The 25,187-nt window shown below is 41.7% G+C and overlaps 1 protein-coding gene across 1 annotated transcript in view; it reads right to left on the bottom strand.

Moving 5' to 3' along the window:
- Window positions 1–25,187, bottom strand: part of LOC145356590 (cytoplasmic phosphatidylinositol transfer protein 1-like) — a 348,840-nt gene that overhangs the window by 154,046 nt on the left and 169,607 nt on the right. Inside the window, exon 2 of the mRNA XM_080209373.1 lies at window positions 2,406–2,554. Within this exon, the coding sequence (XP_080065499.1) occupies window positions 2,406–2,554 (149 nt within the window). The remainder of the gene's footprint in view (window positions 1–2,405; window positions 2,555–25,187) is intronic.

Here is a 25,187-nt window from a genome sequence, read left to right as displayed (position 1 = left end):
ACATCTGGAAGACTGCTCAGGTGCTCCAGGTGCAGTGGAGGTTTTCCTGTCATATGAACCTTAATAAGCCCTATGCACAGTATAATTAACAGTGCTCATGCCTGATTACCTCACATTATTGCGCTTTGGGCACTGCAGACAGCATTAAAAACCACTATGATATATGCTGAATCCTAAAGCCTGTCAAGTATGATATATTTTATATCAGTGTACCGTTTTTGTTCCTTTCAAGGAGAAAGCAAATTAAATTTGTTGAAAATGTTTTGCAGCAAGAAATAGGCATTGGGCAGTTGTCAAGCTTGGAAAGAAATTTCTGAAATGTACATATATAGCTTGATTTTTAAAATGCTTAATGTACTCATTCGGAAGTCATTTTTCTTATCCAACCTTTTATGTCAACATTTTGCTGCTGGAGGGTGCATCAAATAGAATACAATGACAGATCGTGTTTGCTGAAATATACATGGAGACTTTGCTTTTCTTTCCTGCCTTTAGTGCTGTGCAAAGACCGACAATGCAGCAGACAACAAATCCAATTAATCATATTATATAAATCAGGCATATTTAATTACAACTGTAAAGTCTCATGCACCTTGCTATAGTTATCAAAACCAAGAAAACAATAATCTCATGTTCTTTAAACAGCAACCCTCCACTTAAGAGCAGAGCTGTGAAATCTAATTGTTTTAAAGCAGCAGGACAGAGATTTCATGATATGCAGGCTGACCAACTGAAATTAATGTTGCAACTAAACTGCTCTTTCTATCATATACCATAGTTGGTTTTGTGTCAATTCAGTATACCTTCCTTGAAATTAATTTCAGAATTTTTGCTATTCCTGCAACTTGAAAGAATTCAATCACCTTAAAATTAATTATTTTGAAGGAAGGAGATGCACATTTTAATGTCTTTTGAGAAAAATTCTTGTCCACATTCATCTTTTTGAGGAATTTGTCACCTCAGTATGACTTCAAAACATAATTGCATCTCCTCCCACACTATACACTTTTACAAAGTGCCCCAGGAAGAAAATGGTTACCATTGGAAACAATACCATCTTCGACCAAATAAAGAATACAAAAGAACAATGATCTAGGGAACATGAAAACAGGAGTAATCGCTGAGCTTGTTCTGCCATTCAGGTAGATCATGGTTGATCTGAATATAGCTGCATTATATAAATCTAAATATATATTACTACCATAATTAAGGACATTGATGGAGAACCTGGTAGTTCAGACTCAGAGTGACATCATTGTGCAAGAACAGAGGGTTGAATCGATTTCATATAGTACATGTTTAAAGTTTGAACGAAGGTTTAAAGTTTGAAGAAATGACTGCAATAAAGGCAGATATTGCCATGGGAAATACTAGGCAGAATTTTGAATTCTGTGCAAAGTTCTGGCTAGGGCGTGAAAACCAACTTGCAACTCTACAGCTGCACAGTTTTCTCTCCAGATTTCCACGAACTCTGTACACAGAAAGTTTGGGGATGTGGTTTTTGCCATCCCGCTGGTGGGGCAGGGCCTGATAGATCCAGCTACACAAAGATCGTGGCATCCTTTAGTACTAGAAAAATATTCCTCCCCCAACAAGCACTGGTGCAACTCTTTCCTCCCCACAAGTAAGGTGAACCCCATCCATGGGGACCCACAGGGGGCCTGCCCTCTGAAATGTCAGATTGGTACTCTCAGGTTTGCACTGACAGGGGGCGGGTCTCTCACCCTCTTGAGGGCTATACTTCCCTTTGCGCCCCTGGCGTTTCTTAACACCTATTGTAAACCTTGTCAACATGACGTTATGCAGACAAGGGAGAATTCTCTATTGGGGAGGCAGGGGGATTTGGCAGGAAAGCGCTTTAACTATGTTAATTTATTATGCCAATTCTGTTGAATTGTGCCAATTCAATAGAATGCAGACCAAAGATTCATGAAAACAGAGAGAAGAAAAATCCGCCCACTATTTACAGACAACATGAATAGTATTGGCAGCTGTCTGTTGGCAGGACACCTGCTTGCCCTTTCAACCAGAAGGTAGTTTGTAATATGGCTAAAAAATTAAAACAAAAATAGCTGGTATCGAACAAAATAGTATGAAAATCAATGAGAACAGAACTGAAAAACAGATTTGGTGCAGTCCTCACCAGTTTTCAGTTCTTATATTCTATTATCCCACAAGCGTATACACGAGTCCTTATATTTGTACTTTAAATATAAACACTTGTTACATAATAAGGTTTTCATCTCACAAATGTTGCAATGGAATTAATTAGTATTGGACAAGAGATATAAAATGTGAAACATTATTATGTTTCAAATTCATTCTAAAGACAAATAGGTATTATGACTTAATAGCAGGCCAAAGCTAACATTATTTTAATTTACAATATTGCAGTGTACATTTACCTGTTGAGGTAAACTCTCTTCTCAGTATACTGGCCCTTGCCATGTGTAGGATCTTCGTAAGGTTCATTCTGCACTACCTCCACACCCTCTCCTCTGTCACTCTGCTCATGGCTGTGCTTGCTGATCATGTACAGCTGTCCAATTCTGTACTGGAAAACAACAGAAAGATGTTTATTCAATCAACAGAGTAAATTGCTATGGTGGAAATGAACAAATTGCAAAGAGATAGTATTAAAACTGGGTGTAAAACATGAAATGTAAAATAGTCACTCCTCTTACCCTCATCTGATTTTTAAGAAAAAAGAAAATCAGACATTATTTCATTTCTTGATCAATTCTAATCATGATTCCTCAATTTACAGGTTAATTAGGCAGCCTGAACAATTTTTAGAATGTCATTTGTGCCTTCCACCATGATCACAGAATACTGTAGTGTCAAAGAGGCCCTTTGGCCTATCATGTCTGCGCCGATGCATGATGAAATGCCTACCAAATCCCACTTGCCAGCACTTGACCCACAGCCTTGAATGTTATGGCGTGCCAAGTACTCATCCAGGTACTTTTTAAAGGACATGAGGCATCTGCTGCAGATGTGACAAAGCTGGACGCGGAGGCCAAGACACCCAGCAGGAAGCCTGCTTCACGCCCTCTGCTGTGTTCAGAATCACCCCCTTTATATTTTAAAATAATTGTGCATTTAAGAAGTTCTCACAGCATCCAAATGGGCTATAACTTGTCAGGAAAGAGAATTTGTTTTCTGTTGTGTTTCTGCCAAGGTTCATTTAACACAGAAATGGTCAAACATCACTCTGAAAATCAAAAACAATTCTTCTTGCTGCACAAATCTTTGTAAATTTAGGAATTTCTAAGAAATAATTGGGACTTAAAAGCCTAAGGTTCAACAGCAATATTCTGAGACTTCAATATTTGGAAGGGAAATGTGACCTCAAGTACAGTTTTTTTATTGTTTCTGTTACCATGGCAAACAATGCCTCTAGTTCTGTCTTCACAGAAGGTTCTGTCAGTTAACCAATTAGTTTATAGCGTATTTTAAGCTGATATTCAGAGTTTCTGATGTAAAACTATAAAACAGAGCAGCAATATCTGAAGAAAATGTGTTAGAATAACATCCAGCTATTAACAAACTCTATCTCAGTTTTTGCAGTAGTATTTTTCAACATTTGTCCAAGTATAGTATCATAGAATCCCTACTGTGCAGAAGGAGGCTATTTGGCTTATCAAATCTGCACTAACTCTCTGACAGAGTACCTTGCCTAGCCCCTTTCCCCGACCCTATCCCCATCACCTCACACTTGGCTAATGTGTCTAACTGACACACCTTTGGACTATGGAAGGACCTGGACGAACCCCACGCAGACACAGGGAGATTGTGCAAACTGAAAGTACTTTTAGGTAGTTTTCAAGCTAAATTTCATGACTCCAGATATCCAAGTTTTAAGTATTGGATATGGTTCCCAGAGAGTATAATTTTAGCCTATATGATGAAACAAAATACTATTCTGCCTCTTACACAGGCATGATTTGAAAAGTGGCACCTTAATTAATAACTTTTAATAAGAATTTTAGAAAAAAATTCAAGTAATTCCTCACATCCCTGAATTCCCAATATCTACCATGTTGTGTGGTAAGGATGGCAGATTTCATTTCCGAACTACATTAGTGAACCAGATGGCTTTTTGTGACAATCAATGATAGTTTCTTTATGATAGTCTAGTTTCAATTCAAGGTTTTATTAAATTTCACAAGCTGCCATGGTGAGATTTGGACTCATGTCCCCTGAGAATTAGCCTGCGCTTCTGAATTACAAGTCCAGTAACATTACCACTATGCAATCACTGTTCATAACACTAATGCTGGTGGTGCCCATAAATTTCCTAAATAAACAAATGGTGATTCCTTCAGATGTTTTGCTTTATAGCAGCTTATAACCTATTGGACTGGCAGAAATAAACTCTACTTTCATCACAGTTAACACATAAAAAGCCATCTATTTCATTAATGTAATTAAGAAATGAAATCTGCCATCCTTACCTGGTTTGGCCGACATGAGAGTCCAGAACAACAGTAGTTGTTTCAGATCCTAGCATCCATTATTTTGCTTTTATATTATATAGGGTTGACTCTTAGCTGCCCTCTGAAAAGCAAGCCAATCACTTCAAGGGCAGTTAGGAATGGGCAACAAATGCGGGCTCACATCCCATAGAAGAAATTAACAGCAACAATTTATATTGATATATTCCCCTTAACATAGAAAATATCCCAAGACTATTCAATACTTATCACAGTTAACACAATACATAGAGCTTTCGTTTGCTAAACAAAGAGATATCCGAATCAGCATTCAAAATATTCTTCTGGTTTATGAAACTATTTAGTAAGTAGCACAATGTTCATATTTCAGCCAGGGCACAAATATTTCTGTAATGGAACAAATAAAACCAGGTTGAGTCTTCTTCCCGCTTAGAAAGGATAGCAGGAGTAGAGGACACAGCCTCAAGATAAGGGGGGGAGGGGAGCAGTTTAGATCAGAGTTGAGGAGGAACTTCTTCACTCAAAGGGTGGTGAATCTCTGGAATTCTCTGCCCGTTGAAGTGGTGGAGGCTACCTCGCTAAATATATTTAAGTCACGGGTAGATAGATTTTTGATAGACAGGGGAATTAAGGGTTATGGGGAGAAAGCGGGAAAGTGGAACTGATCCACTTCAGATCAGCCATGATCTTATTGAATGGCGGGGCAGGCTCGAAGGGCTAGATGGCCTATTCCTGCTTCTATTTCTTATGTTCTTATGATGGATATACCCTCAAGAGCAACACCTCCAGTCAGCAAGATTGAATGGTGGGTAACACACAAGTGTCAAAGATGATAATTTAACAACTAAATGAACAGCTTAAGGAGTGTGTACAAAATAAATTTATTGGACAAGTTGGTCACTCTTGCAGATTTTAATTTGTCTGATTACAGAGTGATATGACGGAAGCTAAGAAGTTGGCTTTTGGCTTCGCCATTTTATCTGGGTTGTGTTGATGGAAAGGTCTTCAAAAAGGAAGGCCAATGAAGAGATCCCGTCATGTACCATCTTCAAAGCTCTTGAAACTTGGCAATCAGAGGATGGCCACAAATCAGAAGCCTTATTACACAACAAGGATTAACAATCCTGAAACTGACATTAAGTATTTCATTCAAGGCCGCAAAATTTATATTTTTAAATATATTTGCTGTCACCTCGCTTTTCCTAATCCTGTCTGTCATTAAGATTTAGCTTTTCTCCTAGACCAGAAAAAACATTTTGCAGGTTAAGTTATTTGTGGAGTAAGCCAGCAAAGACCGTTTTAAGAATTATAATAGTAAATTATTAATACAAACACTTTTGTGCCTGGGTATCACTTCTTCTAGTATTCATAGTTTATTATATTTTTGAATATTATATTGAACACTATAATGCTATCATCCAAATTATTAATGCTTAATTTCCAAATATCATTCATGAATTATACTGCATTATAACCAATAACCATTTATATTCTTTGCATTCAATAGTGCTGCCTTTCAGGTCACGTTTGTTAAGAAAACTTGAATTAAGTGTTTTATTTATCACATTGGCTTTCATCTCAAAAGAACATATCAAATTATAGAATGAAAAATCTCATTGAGTCCAACAAACCGTGGATATTTTGGACGACTGTGGCCCTTCATTAACTTACATTCTCTGCTGCAAGGACAGATGTGCAGATAACCTTTAAGGAAAAGAAAGCTCAAGATTTCTTCCTAACCAGCAAGATATTTACCACTAGTTAGAACTAAAAATTGAGCTCCACAGCATCCAGCTTTTTGTGCTATGGGCGCTGTTTTGTGTCCAAAATGCACTTCCCTATGGTAAGTTTGGTGGCAGGGGGTATTTAATTAGGCCGGTGGGGACACTGCTATCTTCTCATCTTCACCCTGATTAAGTCAGTGGCAGAAGGTCCTGTGGACAATCTTCTCACCACCAATTTTTAAAAATACATTTAAAGGGATTTGGGTGTTGTTGGCTAGACCAGCATTTATTGCCCATCCCTAGCTGCCCTTAGAAGGTGCTGGTGAGCTGCCTTCCTAAACTGCTGAGATGTAAGTACACCCACAGCACTGTTTGGGAGTGAGTTCCAGGATTTTGGCCCAGAAACAGGAAAGGAATGGTGATATATTTCCAAGTCAGGATGGTGAGTGACTTGGAGGGCAACCTCCAGGTGTTGGTGTTTCCAGGTATCTGCTGCACGTTCTTCTAGATGGTAGTGGGCATGGGTTCAGAGGGCATTTAAGAGTCAACCACATTGCTGTGGGTCTGGAGTCATATGTAGGCCAGACCAGGTAAGGACAGCAGGTTTCCTTCCCTAAAGGACATTAGTGAACCAGATGGATTTTTAGAATAATCGACAATGGTATAATAGTCATTGTAAGACTTTCAATTCCAGGTATTTTATTGAGTTTTTAATTTCAACCACCTACTGTGATAGAATTCAAACCTGGGTCCCCAGGCTATTACCAGGGTTTCTGGATTGCTAGTCAAGCAATAATGCCATTGTGTCATTGCCTCTCCAATTGAGGCTTTAATTGGGCAATTAATGTCCACTTAAGGTCCTCATCCTGACACCACCGTTAATCTAGTGGCTCACTTCTGGGGGCTCAGCATGTAGGGAACATGAGAAACAAACACTGGCATGTTTACCTGAAAACCCTTGAGGGACCTGGTGGGTGACCCACTCATTCAAAGGCACAGTGCTTGATTAAGAGATCAACAGGAGGGTGTACTGAAAGCCATACCACTGCCTTTGCTGCTGACTCCTCATGATCTCCACAGGATTCTGCCCTGTGAAAGGAACAGGCTCTCAGTTACTCACTGGAGAATGAGCGGTAACCTGCACTGCCTCTCTTCGAGAAGATCTGTCAAATCTTTTCCCATTTAAGGATGTGTCAGGCCAGTGGCAGGCTTCACCCAAGATCAATAACCCCAGGGCAGATGTCCTACTCACCAAGAGCTGTCAGACAATCAGAGACTGACAGTTTAGTGCTCAGCAATGGCACCCAATCAAGCCCTAGGATTGCACAGGTAAGCCATCGCAGGCAGAGGGAAGTGAAGGCAGGTGGTAGGAAGAAAGCTTTCAGTAGGCATCCACACAAAACAGAAATTTGCAAATCACTGTCACAAATACCCTGCTCCTCTGCAGCCTTTAGATGTTATTTGAATGCTGAGAGATTGCAGAACTCCAAGATACAGAGTATGATGATATTGTGCCTTTAAGAAATGTTTTCTTTATGTTTCTTCTAAAGGAAATGTAAGATTCAATTCTGATTAAATGGTGCCGCTTTGTCTAATCCAGGCAGCCAACCCGCTAAGAATGTAGAAGAATAATTGTTCCTAGTTATTTAGGTGTTTGCTTTAGTCTGTAGTTTTGTTATTTTTTTCGGTTATTCCCTGGGGTTTCAGAGTATGGTTTAAATAGGTCGATTGACAAGAGTGAGTCATATGCAGGTGGGAGGAGCTAGTCTTACAGAGGAAAATAACAGGCAGTTTCTGTTTTGATCTGTAAGGAGCAGCAGCTCTTCTCTCTCTTTCTGGAGATTGAAGTCTGGGACCTGTGAAAAAATTGGTATCTCTCCAGAGGTGTTAAAAAACTTGAGGAATGGCAACCCACATAAGCCTGTACGTTTTTTGCTAATTGATTCTGAAGAGGTGTGTTTATATCAATGAGGAATATTGCTTAAATTGGAATTAATAGAGATAGCCAAGCAGTTAATAATTGTTTCTTGGCATGTTTAAGTATTTCAATTGGTAAAAGTTGTACGAATTTGATTTGGTATAGTTAAACTGGATTGTTAAATAAAAGTTTGTTTTAAAAAACCTTCCTAGTTGGTCAACAGATTCACACCTAGAGTGAAGCAATATCCTCACACTAATGCCAAAATCAAAAATGGTTGTGGTCTAGTCTAACTCTGTAACATACCTTGGAGTTTTTAAACAGGTCCCTAACAAGAGGGATCTGGGTGTCCTGGTGCATGATTCGCACAAGGTTAGTATGCAGGTACAGCAAGTAATTAGGTAATGCTTAAATTATACAGGGCATTGGTGAGGCCACAGCTAGCATACTGTGTATAGTTGGTTTTCTTATTTAAGGAAAGATGTAAATGCATTATGAGCAAGTCAGAGAAGATTTACTCAATAGCAATACTTGAAATGCTCTTAAGAGAAATGTCTGAACTGGCTAGGTTTGCATCTGTTAGAGTTTAGAAGAGTAAGAGGAGCCTTGATTGAAAATTATAAGATCCTGAAGTGACTTGACAAAGTGGATGTGGAAAGGATGTTTTCTCTTCTGGGAGAATCTAGAACAAGGGGTTACTGTTTAAAAACAAGGGGTTGCCATTTAATACAGAGATGAGGAAAACAGTTTAACTTGGGGGTTGTGACAGTTTGGAATTCTCTTCCTCAAAATGTGTTTTTTTATTCATTCATGGGACATGGACGTTGCTGGCTGGCTAGCATTTAGTGCCCATCCCTTGAGGCAGAGACTTCGAATATCTTTGAAGGCAGAGATAGATGAATTCTTGATAAAGGAGTGAAAGATTATAGGGGTAGACAGGAATGTGATGTTGAGGTTACAATTAGATCACTATGACCTTATTGAATGGTAGAGCAGGCACAAGAGGCCTACTCCTGCATCTAATGTGTGTGTTCATATGTAAGTTGCACTATAACAGTCTTCGCCAATAACCCTGGCACTGAAATCAAAAACCTGATAAGAAGATGCTATGCTTGTCCATTAATTACTCACTAAACATGCCAGAAAAAAACTAGACCTTGTGTATTCAAGAGTTAATGCTGAAAATGTAATTTTAGAGTGTGGAGTGTCATTCCTTCAGAATTTAATTAGCCTTGGTGAGTTTTATCCCTTGATCTCATCTTTCTTGCCCAATCTTTATTTTATGTTTGTGTGTTTTAAATGGAATTTATACTTCCTATTTTAGACTCTGCATGCATCATTAAGGATTCTTCTATATGATTGATTGAACAGCCTCACTGTTCTGCTCACAAACACCACAGATTCTCTTTGAGAGCACTGTGATGGTTCAAATGTCTGATGAAAGCAAGTTTCTGTTCAGAAACCCACAATGGCCTGCTGGGGAGCTGTAAGTGTTGTGAACACTTCCTTTTCCACTTACTGCAAAATCTGAAGATACTGCAGAACTCCAAGGGCAAAATTTCATGGTTGCCAGGCATGGTGGTCCATAAAATTGTGTAAGTGACTTTCCCGCTACCTATCCATCTGCTCCTGACCTAGCCATGATTTAGTGGGTTTGGACAAGGTCTCAGGCAGCCGACCTAACTTTGCACCAATTGATGCCCTTGTAATCAATCAATACAGACTTAAGGGCCAGTTCCAGCCTGGAATGGCGGGGAAGGGAATAAGGGAATGCCATTTTGATGGGCCCCTTTCTATTGAAGATTCCCCACCCACCTGATTGGCTGCTCCATCAGAGGGGAGCCAAGTTTTAAAATATGGGCTGGGATTCTCCCAAAAAAGTTCTAAGTGTTGAATTCATGTGAAAACTGGAGTAATTCACACTTTTTTTCAGTGGGAGTTCAAAGAAGAATCTCCCAATCTCTGTGCACTGCAGGGATCACTAATGTGAATATCATTAACAATCAGTTGGCGGGGCCTATTCCTACTGGAGGGGCCAGCAGCAAGGTACTGAGCAGGCCACTGTAGATGCGCCAATCTGTCAGCACTGAGATCAGCACATGCGTAGTAACCCCGCACTGCTGGCTTACCAATTGCTAGCCAGCTTAATCGTTGGCCAGCCCCACGATCCACGCATTGACAGCCCTCCGACCCCCTTAGAGCCCGATCGTTGATTCCCTGACCATTCCCTGCCAGCCCTGAACCCCCCTCCTGCCCCGCCCTGATTTCTAGCCCCACCCCCCCCCCTGCAGTCCCGACCCCCAGAGCCCATCCTGATCGCTGGCCTCCCTCCTTCCCCCATCGATTCTGTCTGCAGAGTGGCAGCCCACCCCCACCAATTGGCCCATTAGGCCCTGCCCTTGAGGCCCCACCCCTGTGGCACTGCCCCATGCCCAATGGGTGGTGCTAAGGTGCCCCCTGGGCATTGGCACTTTGCCTCTTGGGCACAGCCTGGGAGCACAAGCTGACACTGTCAAGATACCAATGCCCAGGAGCACCCTGCCACCCACCCTTTGGGGCGCCCTGATTGCCCCCCCCCCCCCTTTAACTTCAGTGGAGTTGGGCTGCTAGTTCCTGTTACTGGAGAGTAACCCCCACTGGAGTAAACTACTCAGGGGCAGGGTGTGGGGAGAAGATGCTTGTAGGCCCACAAATGAAATTTAAATGCCATTTAAATGACGATTAAATAGTCATTAATTCCAGCATGGAGCTGTCCCTGCCAGAAACCTGTGCTGTAAGATGCTATTGGGGCAGGAATGCATGCGTGAACCCCATGAGTCGGCCAATGTGAGAATCTCCCACCACTGCGCTAAAAATTTAGCACAGCGGGGCAGGAGAAATGTGGCCATGCTTTACAACGGAAGGGAGAGAAGGGAGAGAAGTCCCAGCCTTATGACACAATTGTTTGGTCAAGTTTATCCTTTGAATTAACAACGAGGATAGAAGTCTTTGTTATATTTAATTTTGACACATTCAGGCTACCCACTCCAATTATTAATTTCATTACATTTTATGATCCAGATCTTTATTCATCCCATCCCATATGAGTTCATGTAAAAGATATTAAACAAATTTTCACCTCAATAGATCCTTTTGCAAATCATTGTTAACATGGAATGCAGCCATTATGGTGTTGCTTTGAGGTCTGAAACTTACAGTATGAATACAAAATTCCTTCTCTCTTCATCTGGACCAGTCCCTAATAGTCAGGCTGAACGAGCTTCCATAAAATCATGTGAAGTTACTGCACAATAAAAAGCTGTATAGCCCATCACATCAGACAAGCCAGATAACCTGATTTTGCTCCTTTGATCCTAAACCTTTTAATATTCTTTTTCAAGCATCTTTTACATTCCCTTTTAAAAGAAATCATGTACTCGACATCTAAACTGATTTGTGACCAGAAGCTCACATTCCAATTACCAATTCTAATTGATGCAAGTCAGAAGAAGTTGGTTATTTAGTGGAACTGAAACAGAGTGTGGTCGAAACCCGTTTAACCAGTCCTGGAAAGGTGTGTTTTTGGGAGGTTGTTCTTTGTGTACAGGAGTGTATGTGTGTATGTATGAGTACTCCCCCTCATTCTCTCTCCACTCAGCAACAAAGCCTTCAGTTAGAACAACTCTACATCCTGGGACTCATTTTTGTAAATCTTCTACATTTCTATATTCCTCCTCACTTTTAAAAGCTTCTTCAAACTCTAGTTGACCATGCTTCTCTAAATTTATTCTAAACTTGTTTTAATTTCTCTTCACTGTCCATTTCCCCTTTTTATTAAATATTTGGTTCTGGGCGCTGAGCTTTACAAGAAGGTTATGTTTTGAATTGTACGTTTAACTCAAAGTAAAGCAAGAAATTCTGGATAAACACTGCAGCCCAGCAGCATATTCATATCATTCAGTTGCCTCGGAGAGAGAAACTCAAACAAAAAACAATTTAAGTAGGGTGACAGTTTTAACACCTTTCCACAGTATTTCACAGAAAAAGCATGGCTATTGTTAGAGGTAGCTATGATGTGGAGAGGTAGCTATGATTGGACTGGGGTAAGCACAGTAATAAGTCTCACAACATCAGGCTAAGGTCCAACAGGTTTATTTGGTAGCACGAGCAACAAGCTTGTGGCTTGTGCGATCAAATAAACCTGTTGGACTTTAACCTGGTGTTGTGAGACTTCTTACTATTGTTAGAGGCGCAGAAGAAAAGGAGCTACTTCTGTGGAAGAGAGGGGGGAGCTAGTTCTTGTGTGTTAATAATGAAGCAGGATGCTCGAGAGTTTAGTTCCTGTTCAAAAGAAAAATAACAGAACAGACGGGAGTTATGTGAGATTTTAAGGAATGGGGTGTTACCAAGGTGTGCCTTGCTGGTGGTAATAGTGTCTGGGAACTTGAGCTAAGAGGAACAATTGTTGAAGAAATTTGAGATAACAGGGAGTGAAGCTCTGTTGTTGAGCTGGGAGTGACTGTTCCTGTAACGTTACATATTCTTCAGAAGTGTGGTGTTGCATTTAAGTGTTTTGTAAGACATATTTTGGTTGTGTTAGTGACTGCAAGTTGTCAGGTAATTAATGTTTCATCAATGTAGATTTTTAGTTTGTTTCTTCCAGTAAAGGTCTCAAAGTGAAATTTGGGAGTGGCAGATCTCCCAGTATACTGCAATGGCACCCCAAGTGCTCAACAGCTTCTGCAGAAGCTCAGGCTCCACTTCCTCCACACCTCCACTCTGCTGCTGATGAGAATTGCAACCTGGCTGTTTTTTTTTGCATTAAGTGCCATAAGATTGCCACAAGATTGCACTATCAAACTCATCCAAAAGGCAATCTGAAACTCTCCCATTTTCTCGCTTGTTCAGCACTTCAAATTCTTTTCGTAACATTACACACTATAGAATCATAGAAACCCTACAGTGCAGAAAGAGGTCATTCAGCCCATCGAGTCTGCAGCAGCCACAAACTCACCCAGGCCCTACCCCCATATCCCTACATATTTACCTGCTAATCCCTCTAACCTACACATCTCAGGACACTAAAGGGCAATTTCAGCATGGCCAATCAACCTAACCCGCACATCTTTGGACCATGGGAGGAAACCGGAGCATCCGGAGGAAACCCACGCAGACACGAGGAGAATATGCAAACTCCACACAGACAGTGACCCAAGCTGGGAATTGAACCCAGGTCACTGGAGCTGTGAAGCAGCAGTGCTAACCACTGTGCTACCGTGCTGCCCCTTTTGGGATTAATTTAGCATGGATCACTGATTAAACTTGTGAGCTTCATGGGCTGCACAGCTGCTTACCCACTCATTAAACTAGCTTTAAGTATTATTATGTAGGTGAGGATCTACAAATGAACACATTGGAGAGAGTGCAGAAGAGATTTGTTTATGTGATAATCCCCACGGGTTCCATGCAGAATCTCTAATTGATCTCCTTGTGAGGCTTGTTGAATATGAGTTTCCCAGGTAACAGGCAATGGTCCACCCAGATGGAACTCATCACCTAAGCCCTTTAGAAGGCAAAAGCCAGGAAAGATCTGCAGACCTATTGTCCTGGATTGGGACTTGTATGAGAACTGCTGTTCTCATGTCTGAGAAGGCGGAACCGTGGACAGTGTAACCCCAGAAGGTGACAGGTAACTTACAATGGACTACATTTTCATTGGAAGGGAAGTTGTTTGCTGCTGTACTCAGAAGTTGTATTTGCTGCTGTTTTAATAATTTATCATTGTGAAATTATAATGTATTTGGATTATAATTTATAATCTATTTGGATGAATTGTTTAAATCAAATGAAAGTTTGGACTTGTGTATATACACAATGGAGTAGTGATTTTATTTAGTATTTAACAATAAATACAATTCCTTTCCAATCAGGCTTCCTGAATTAATTGCAGTTGCAGAGATGGTTCCAGGGACGAGAAATTTCAGTTTTGAGGATCGATTGGAAGGATAGAGGAAATTTGATAAAGGTTTTCAAAATCATGAGAGGGCTGGGCAGAAATGATTCCCACTTGTAAAAGGATCAAAAACATGAGGGCGCAAGTTTCAACTGATTTGTAAAAGTAACAAATGTGATGTGAGAGAAAACCTTCTTCACACGCAAGTGGTTCAGGTCTGGAATGCACTGCCTGGAAGGTTCAATTAAGGCAATCAAGAGAGCATTAGATGGTAGAAAAACTTGAATAATGCACAAGGATATGGAGAAAAGGCAGTGGAGTAGTACTAAGTCATGATGTTTGTTTGAGGGTCATGCAGACATTCCTCTACTTTCTCAGGAAGCTAAGGAAATTCGGCATGTCCACTACGACTCTCTCTCCAACTTTTATAGATGTACCATAGAAAGTTGTATCACAGCTTGGTATGGCTCCTGCTTTGTCCAAGACCGCAAGAAACTACAAAGGGCCTTGAACGAAGTCTGAGGTCGCATGCCAATTGACTCAAGAACAACTTCTTCCCTGCTGCCGTCAGAATTTTAAATGGATCCACTCATTCAGTTGATCTCTCTCTACACCCTAGCTATGACTGTAACGCTACATTCTGCACCCTCTCCTTTCCTTCTCTATAAGTGGTACACTTTAGCTGTATAGTGTGCAAGAAAAAATACTTTCACGTATACTAATACAAGTGATAATAAGTCCTAAACATTGGGCTCCTTCTGCACCATAACAATTCTGAGACTGTTTGTTTGTTTATTAATTTGGAGTTTAATTGTAAAATTTGTGTATGAGGCGGCTTCTCAGATTCTGCCAAGACATCACCAACACGTTTCCTGTTCCACCAGAGACCCAAACAGTCTTGGCCACTGCTACACAAATATCAAACATGCCTACCGCTCTATCATCCACCCACACTTTGGCAAATCAGATCACACGGCAGTGCTCCTGCTCCTGTCTTACAAGCAAAAACTGAAATGGAAGAATCCATTAAAGAAAATCGTGCAATGCTACTCGGTGGAATCAGATGATCTCCAATGGGACTGCTTCAAGTCAGTGGACTGGTCAATATTTTAAACTCAACAACCAACCTGAACGAGTATGTCATTACAGTAACTCTCTTCTTTAATGAGTGTGTAGAAGACTGTGTGCCAAAGAAGCAAATCTGTGCATTTCTCAACTGGAAACCATGCATGAACAAGAATATCCACTGCTTGCTGAATTCCAGGTCTGAGGTGTTAAAGTCAACAATCCTGACCTATCCAAGAAATCCAGATCTGATCTAAGGAGATCTATCAAAGATGGACTAAGCTAGAGTCCCAGGCTAGCTGCACAGACTCCCCACCGACTTTGGCAAGGTCTGCAACACATAACGGGTGACAAGATGAAGGCATGTAGTATCATCAGCACCAACGCAACCCTCCCCGGAGGTCATCCCTCAGCCTCCTATGCTCCAGAGAAAAAAAGTCCCAGTCTTTTCAGCCTCTCATTTATAACACGATCCATCAAGTCCCGATGGCATCCTAGTAAACCTTTACTGCACTCTTTTTCTCATTTAATAATATCCTTTTCTATAATAGGGTGACTAGAATTGCACACAGTTTTCCCAGTGTGGCCGTACCAATGTCTTGTACAACTTCAAGACATCCCAACTCCTGTATTCAATGCTCTGATCGATTGAAACCAAGCATGCCGAATGCCTTCTTCACCACTCTGTCCACCTGTGATTCCACTTTCAAGGAGCTATGAACATGAAGCCCTAGATCTTTGTTCTGTAATGCTTCCCAACGCCCTACCATTAACTGAGTAAGTCCTGCCCTGGTTCAATCTACCAACATACATCACCTTGCATTTGTCTAAATTAAACTCCATCTGCCATTCATCAGCCCACTGGCCCAATTGATCATGATCCCATTGCAGTTGGAGATAACCTTCCTCACTGTCCACCATGCCAGTAATCTTGGTGTCATCTGCAAACTTACTAACCATGTCCCCTATATTCTCATCCAAATCATTAATATAAATGACAAATCCCTGAGGCACACCGCTGGTCACAGACCTCCCATTTGAAAAACAACTCTCCAGAACCATCCTCTGGCTTTTGTCAAGAAGCCAATTTTGTATCCATTTAGATACCTCACCCTGGATCCCGTGAGATTTAACTTCATGCAACAGTGGCTCCGACAGCCATCATTACGAACTTCCTCGAAAGGTTAGTCATGGCACGAATCAATTCCAGTCTCCCAGATTGCCTGGATCCATTATAGTTTGCCTATCACTACAACAGGTCCACAGCAGATGCCATCTCCCTGGCCCCACACTTAATCCTGGAACACCGAGGTAACAAAGACCCATATCATATTTTTTGACTACAGTTCAACCTTCAACACCATTATTTCTACAAAACTCATCTCCAAACTCTATGGCCTAGGCCTCAGCTCCTTTCTCTAGTGTGGATCTGAGACTTTCTAACCCACAGCAATCAGTAAGGATAGGCAACAACACTTCCACCACGATTATCCTCAACACCAGTGCCCCACTGGTGCTCAGTCCACTACTACATTCCTTCACATACCAATGACTGTGTGGCCAAATTCCCCTCCAATTCAATTTTCAAGCTTGTTGGTGACACCACCGTGGTGGGCTGGATCTCAAACAATGACAAGATGGAGTACAGGAATCAGATAGAGAATCTGGTGAATTGGTGCGACAGCAATAATCTCTCCCTCAATGTCAACAAAATGAAGGAGATGGTTATATGTAACCCTGTCTACATCAACAGGACGAAGTGGAAATGGTACAAAGCTTCAAGTTTCTTGGTGTCCATATCACCAACAACCTGTCGTGGTCTCTCTATGCCAACATAATGGTTAAGAAAGCCCACCAATGCCTCTACTTTCTCAGGAGGCTAAGGAAATTTGCATGTCCACTACAACTCTCCACCTTTCACAGCTGCACCATAGAAGCATCCTTTCTGGATGTGTCACAAATTGGTATGGCTCCTGCACTGTCCAAGACAGCAAGAATTTGCAAAGGGTTGCGAACTAAGTCCAGTCCAACATGCAAACCAGCCTCCCATCCGTTGGCTGACTGTCTATATTTCCCTCTGCTTTGGAAAAGCAGTCAGCATAATCAAGGACCCCAGATACCCAAGACATACACTCTTCCAACTTTTCTGTCAGGAAAAAGATACAAAGCTCTGACGTCGCATATCAACTGACTCAAGAACGGCTTCTTCCCTGCTGTCAGACATTTGAAAGTACCTACCTCATACGAAGTTGATTTTTCTCTACACCCAAGCTATGGCTGTAACTCTACATTCTGCACTCTCTCTCTTCTTTCCTTCTCTATGAATGGTATGCTTTGTCTATATAGTGTGCAAGAAACAATACTTTTCACTGTATCCCAATACATGTGATTAAAAATAAATCAAATCAAAAGATTGCCAGTTCTTGCAATAGACTGAGCTCCAGATTTGATGCTGCTCTCTGACTTTCCTGCCTCCTCAGCGACTTGGTGTTTCTGCTTGACGTATCATCCTCTAAATGTATGGCACTTGCACAAAAGATTGCTGAGGTCATATGACAATATACAGAAGCAGTTATGCGATTGTGAAATAACCAATCGCCATAGTTTTGGGTTATGTCCAGGAGGCCTAGGTGGGACCAAAAATGAAGCTGAGTATAGAGCCCCACTAATTGTAAATCTGCCACTGCTCAGGAGACTCCTGCATGATCTGCTTGATCCCCCTTCGCAGTCACTCAGCCCCTTTCTGTCAGTATACTCTCTAGTTGTGGGTTGGCCATATCCAGAAACATGCTATCCACAAAACACTCAGATTTGCGAATGCACTTCAGTCACACGAGCTGCCACTCAAGCTATGAAAGCTACAGCTTAAGCTGTTCCAGCTGACTACACTTCCTGCTCATTCAGGACGTGAAAAGCAAGAGATTCCACATTGAACTGGGTGTGAACTCCGCAGAGTGAGTTGCTGTTTGTTGGTCTATTAACTAATTTAACCAAACTAAATAAAAGATTTTAATTGTAAAAGATTTATCAGCTACCCGCCAATCAGCTGCTAACTTTGTCTATGTCACTTTTTATTTTATAGGGAGCTAACTTCAAGGTTTTACTGAACTCGTATTATCTGGGATTTTAATTTCATGGAATTCGGAAACTTTTAGTGTTGTTGTCTCCTGTTATTTAATTTTAAATTTGTCCCATAGATCTGATTAATAAATTGAACATTGTTTGTAACTTCATAATTAATTTATAATATTGGCAATGGTGCAGTCAAATGGCACTAAGTCATAATGTTCATTTAGAGAACTGGCACATACATAATGGGCTGAATGGCCTCCTTCCACACCCTAACAATCCTGTGATCTCAATCTTGCATCTGATTTCCCCATCAAAGTGAGACTACCCAGGGGTGGGCACTGATAACAGGGCTAGTATTTTCTGGGGGGGAGAGGTAGTGCAAAAGAGAAGTAAAATCACTATGGCCCAGTACACCTTGGTTATGTATCAAGAATGGCACAATGAGGTGTGCGGTAGAGGAACCAGACAAACTGAAACTTTTATTTTTACAGAAATGCAGCTTATAAATGCTGTCACAATTACTATTTGGTGGAAAAAAATTACACGTTGATGTAGAGTTAACAAAGAGAAACAAATTATGTTGCATTGTTCTTGTCAGTTCCATTCATTCAAAGAACATCATTGCTGTCAGGGCAATGTAATTTCTTTCACCAACTGTTAGTTACAATAGCATTAAGAAGCTGCTTTTCTGTAAAAACAAAAAAATTTATTTGTCTGGAGTCAAGTGACTGTCTATTAATTAGAAGCAAACAAAGACAAGTGCAATCCTTGAGTCGTTGGTGTATGCTTAATAAAGCTAAAGACTATGAACTTACTTTCAGCAAGGATAAATTAGTACAACAGCCTCTGTACCATTTTTAGAGGAGCTTTTTCAAAACGATAATTCATAGAGAGCACAGTGTGCAAAACTGGAACGTGTATTAAAGCCTTAAGAGAATGTGATGAACTATATGGACTTCAGTTCGTTTCTGACAAAACAAACCATTTTTATGATTCAATATTTGATCAATATAGTGCTTATTTAGCTTAGTAGATATGTTGCTTTGAAACTTTTGCTGGAACACAGCTTGGTCTATTGGTTTGAAATGTTTGTTATTCTTGGCTAAGAAATATAATAACTTGTTTTCCAACATTAACTTTGCAAGAATCTTCCCCCCCTGCCTTCCCTTACTTGTGATGGAATGTCAGTCCTCAGTTACTAACCAGGTGAGCATTTTTCAAATGCAAGTCAGGACAATGTAGTCAAATTACCTACTGAAACATGAAAAGAATTACAGCCAGGCTCCATAATGTCCTCACCCATGATATCCACTCACATGCACATTTTTGAGCAAGTTATGGATTAGCATTCAGCCTTGGGAACACTGCCTGATATTTCCACTCCTTGCAAGGGCACTGAGGTCAACTATAATGTCCTAACTGTTATTCTGGCTGAGATCAATTAACTCAGAATAAATGGGGTGTTAATAAACAGGCTTTCTAGTCTATATGGCTTAGCACCAGGCAGTATCTTTAACATGCAGGAATTCTTTGTAGGAACAATATTTCAGAATTTTAAATCCAGTAAATATTCTGGAAGATATATAGTTAGTATCATCTGGTTTTAACAGGTGGAATTTCACTATCAGTACTCCCCACAAAACACAAAAATAATTAACTGAATATGAGCTTCACAATTCTGTTGTCTTCCCATTCCAGATCATTTAAAAAAAATTAAACAGTTTTTAGTGATAATTGTATCAGGAGAGAAACTGGCCTTGAGGAATTATGAGTCCAATGTTGTTAAGAAATCAATGTTTCTGGCTAAAATAATTACAAATATAACTTAGGTCATATTGTCTGGCTCAGTAACTTCTCAATGCCTAATCTCTTGAGTTTATCAGAAATCATTAGTCTATGAATTGAAACACAATTATTCTGAAGGAAGTTAAAGAGCATTAAGATAAGCTTCTTTCTCGTGGCTTGATCTTTAAAAGTCACCTTGCTTGGGAGATTAAAGCTTTATAGAATTAAATGTAAAATCAATAGAAGCAGAGCACATTTTATGTTTTCCAAAATGTGAAAATCTGCTCCATATTTGTGGATTATTGGTAATTTGGGACAATCATCTCATAAATATTCAAATAGAAAGTGAAATATTCCAAAATGTTCTCAGCTAACTGGACCAATATTAACATGAGCTGTATTCATTTGAAAAGTGATTAGGGCCTTCATTTTCAGCTACGAGGTGAACTGAATTTAATACGACAAGTCAACAGCTGCTATTTTGTTTTCTGACTATGTCACGTATTTATAAGAAGGAAAGGAAGCAAGCACTCACACCTTTCCATTAGTGCATATATAGTTGTTTTGAAGTTACAGGATGAATTGTTAATTTTAATGAATAATTGTTTTCTAGCTTGCCTTCCTTTATTTCATGAGTTTTGTATTACCTGCAGATGATGAGCGGTTCTTGGGTTTTCACAAATGCTGAAGTAGCAATCTTTACCTAAACGAAAAATGCTGGAATCTGAAACAAAAACAAAAAATGCTGGAGAAACTCAACAGGTCTGATAGCATCTGTGGAGTGAGAATAGAGCCAACATTTTGAGTAAGGATGACCCTATGTCAAAGCTTTGTCAGTTCTGAGGAAGGGTCATCCTGACTCAAAGCAGTGGCTCTATTCTCTCTCCACAGATGCTGTCAGACCTGCTGAGTTTCTTCAGCAATTTCTGTTTTTGCAGCAATCTTATCCATCCAGTTGTAGCCAGAAAATATTTGAAATGGCTCGTCTTCCCACTCCCTCTGGAGGTCCAATGGATTTATACATGCACTCCTGATCTACATAATTCAGAAATACGATAGTTCCACATGTATGCCAACACACCCAGTTCCAATTCATTATCCTTCCACTGTCTGGTACAAGATTCAATGCTTGATGAGTAGGAATTCCCGATAGTTATCGGGAACCCTACCATGAGCTTCATTCCCCATCCACTGACTCTATTGCTCTCTTTCATAACTGCCTGAGGCTGAACCAGACTGTCCGCAACACTGATACCAAAACAAGCTTTTGACCACATATCCATTCCACTTATTTCCACTACCTTAAAATCTCAGAACTCTGACCCTGCCTCAGGTCATCTGCTGCTGAAATCTACTTTTGCATCTTTCTTGTATCTAAACTTAACTGTTTTAATGCACTCCTGATCAGTCTTTCATCTTCCCTAAATCTGAACTCATCCAAAAATCTGCTGCTCGTATTTTAACTTGCAACACGTCTCAAGCACACAACATCCGTGCTCAATGATCTAACACGCTTTCAGTCCAGCAATGCCTCAATTCGCAAATTCTCTTCCCTTTTCTCTAATGTCTGATCTCCCACACTGCTCCCCCAACTCTGTAATCTCCATCAGCCCAGAAGATTCTGAGATCTCTGCAGTCCTGCATTTCTGGCCTCATGCACACTCTCAATATTAATTACTCAGCCATCAGCAGCCAGTGTTTAGCTGCCTACTCACAAAACCGAAGAATTCCCTCTAAAAACCTCTTGAATTTTTCTCTCATTCTTTTAGAGGACTTATTAAAATCTACCTTTTTTCAATTAAGCTTTTGGCCAATAGTCATAACGTCTTTCTATGTGTCAAAGAGTACTGTGCGCAGTTTTGGGCGCCGCACCTGCGCAAGGATATTTTGGCCCTGGAGGGAGTGCAGAGGAGGTTTACTAGGCTGATACCGGAGTTGAGGGGATTGAGCTATGAGGAGAGGCTGAATAAACTAGGCTTGTACTCATTAGAGTTTAGAAGAATGAGGGGAGATCTCATTGAGACGTATAAGATGATGAATGGGATGGATAGGATAGAGGTGGAGAGACTCTTCCCGCTCAAAAAAGACAGTAGGACTAGGGGGCACAGCCTCAAGATAAAGGGGAGGCGGTTTAGAACGGAGTTGAGGAGGAACTTCTTCACTCAAAGGGTGGTGAATCTCTGGAATTCTCTGCCCGTTGAAGTGGTGGAGGCTGCCTCGCTAAATATTTTTAAGAAGCGGGTTGATGGGTTCTTGATAAGAGAGGGGATTAAGGGTTATGGGGAGAGGGCGGGAAAGTGGAACTGAGCCACAACAGATCAGCCATGATCTTATTGAATGGCGGGGCAGGCTCGAAGGGCTAGATGGCCTACTCCTGCTCCTATTTCTTATGTTCTTATGTTCTTATAATGCACCTCTCAAGCACCAAATAACGTTTTAAAAATGTTAAAGATGCCATACAAGTTATTGTTGTTGCAGATGTATGGGAAAGGATCAGAAATTAGTCTCCATTCTCTCCTATAGATAAGTAGCCTCAACCCAGATGCCTTAACAAAAAGAAGACTGGTACCTGTTGCTCACCAGAGTGGTCAACTTGATCTTGTTCTGATCCCTGACGAGACGGACAATTCCGGAGAATTCCAATGACCGACTAAAAAGATCATGGCCGCAATTATCCGTTAAAAATAAAGTGCTGTCGCCAGTGGGAATCCTGGAGTGTTTCACGCTAGTGCTGTCATACTCAACACATGTTAATGAGTTTTTTTCCCCCACCCTGCGATGCGAATCACACTATTTCCAACTCCTCAGACGAGTGATTTGCTGGAATCAGGAATTAGATGTGACCCTTTGACAAGCGGAAGCACCATATAAACATCCCCTCAGCAATGCCTGACACTGCAGACAAGACTTTAGTAAGGAAGTCAGCCCCAAGGTTCCTAGCTCGGACCTGGACTGCATTCTGAATACGAAAGGGGCTATATTCTTTCCTCATGTGCGCTGAAACCTGGACACAGAGTCTTGAATCTAGCCTGCCTGCAACTGTAATCACCAGCAGCCTGACAAGGACAATCAGCTTAGTGTCATAATAAGATGAATCACCTTTAGAATTGCAAGGATGTACACAGAGCATATCTGAGCTGTGCCTGACAGCGTCCAAGGCTTGGCTCATTCTACAATGTCCATGGCTGAGGCACAAGACCACAGGGCCCTGTCACATCAGAACATGTCTCAAGCACTGGTGAACACTACTGAAGTGCTTCAAAGCTTGGCCCAGTCACAAAGGACTAGGGGTCAGGACATGTCTTCCTTTGGCATCCCTACTGGTATTGCTCCATTAAATCTCTTCCATACCACTTAAGAGCCATCCAACACCCCGCCAACCAGAATCTACCTCAGCACCCCCCCCCTCAAATCTTCCCTCACACTCCCTCTCACAATTCCTTCACTGTGGTGCCCACACATGCCACCTGATGTTAATTGCCTTTGCCACCCCCTATACCTGCCACACAAGCATCTCAATGTCTTCTTAATATCTCCACAGGAGATCACCCACAAGAAGAGGAAGTGGCAGAAGATGGGCAGGAGAATGCCTGAGATCTGAGTCCTTACCCCCTTTGAGGACAGTGCAATGAACCTCATGGGGGAGCTCCATGCAGCAGACAATGAGGTTGGCATGCCACAAAGTCCACTGCTCATTTATCCACATGGCCTGTCTCACGTGAGTTTCTCACCTCCCATTCACTTATCGGAAGCAAACGTTGACACCATGTCCTTTGTCTTTCAGGATCTCCATCACACAAGGCTGTCCCATCCAGACTCGCTATCCCACGTGCAGCTCCTCAGAAGACCCTGGGCCTCAGCACCAAGGTGCACAGAGTTATCCCATTGTTTTTACCAGCACCATTCGCCATCAGAGAGAGAATCCCTTTAGTGGGTTATGTTAGTGAACAGGCTTTTGGTTCATGAAATGGTGCACACCGCACAACTGCTCAAGCACACGGAGTGAAGGCAGGAACATCCAAGGGTGCAGACTGTTGGAGGGCTGCTGAATTCTAGGAAACAGTTTTCCCCAACAAGATGCCAGGCCTCTGGGAAAGGTCATCCCATCCCTAGTCGAGATGCAAATGAAGAGCCAGGCTTTCAGGAAGGTTGTCAGCAACTTTCCAGCAAATTGCAAAGCCAATTGGAGTCCAGAAGCCTGCTTTAGCAGGAGATGCTGCATTGCATGGCACTCAGATCAACACTGCAAGGATGGAGCTGCATGGTAAGCCTGGGGCAAGATGTCAGAGCAATACCTGACAATATCCAAGGCTTGGCTCATCCTACAATGTCCATGGCTGAAGTGCAAGCTCACAGGGCACAGTCACATCAGGATGTGTCCCAACCACCAGTGAGGTGTTCCAGAGCTTGGCCCAGTCACAAAGGATCATGGCTGAGGACACTGAGAGCATCACAGAGGGAGATTCCTCATAATTGAGGGCTTTGCCACCATTGTTCCAGTTCTGGTAATGCCAGGTAACTCGGAGCTCAGTCTAGCTTTCCCTCCATCCCATGGAGTAGCCCAGGGCCAGTGAGTACTCAGAACAATGAGGAAGTGTTGGGGAACCATCACTTCCCAAATGAGACTCCAGCTGTTCTAAATCCCCCTCTCCTGACACTGGTGCATCACCTAGGCAGCAGGGTGATTTGGCCATGCCAGTGACACCTGAAGGTCAGCCGCGGGCCTCTAGATACATCGTCTAGAGGATGCCTGCCAAAGGCATCGCATCACAGGTCAGAGGGTGAGGAATGCAGCAAACGTCCTCCAGCTCGGATGAGCTTTCTGCGGTCTCACCTAGAAGCACAAAGAAGAACAAAATCAGCCCGGGAAACAGGCCCTTCGGCCCAACGAGCCCGCGCCGCCATCTCAACACCACCAGTCCCCCTCTCCGCCCACGACCCCTGTCTAACGTTTTATGGCCATCCAGATTGAGGGAATCTGATTTAGGGACAACTTATTCCTGCCAATCAGCCTAACAGCACATCTTTGGGGTGTGGGAGGAAACCAGAGCACCCAGAGAAAACCCACGCAAGCACGGGGAGAATGCACAAACTCCCACAGACACCGGCCCAAATCCATGTGTCTGCACAGCAATCAGCAATAGTCACTGAGCTTCGTCTTGCCCAGTATCTTGTCCAGTTTAGGCACACACTAACGACATGTAGAACTAGGCCAATCTTGAACAACCAAGAGC

Source organism: Carcharhinus amblyrhynchos, chromosome 21 (genome assembly GCF_965287045.1).
Source record: "Carcharhinus amblyrhynchos chromosome 21, sCarAmb.v2.hapA, whole genome shotgun sequence".
Lineage (NCBI taxonomy): Eukaryota > Metazoa > Chordata > Chondrichthyes > Carcharhiniformes > Carcharhinidae > Carcharhinus > Carcharhinus amblyrhynchos.
Note: the sequence above shows the minus strand (reverse complement) of the source record. Positions and strands in the feature narration are given on the sequence as shown.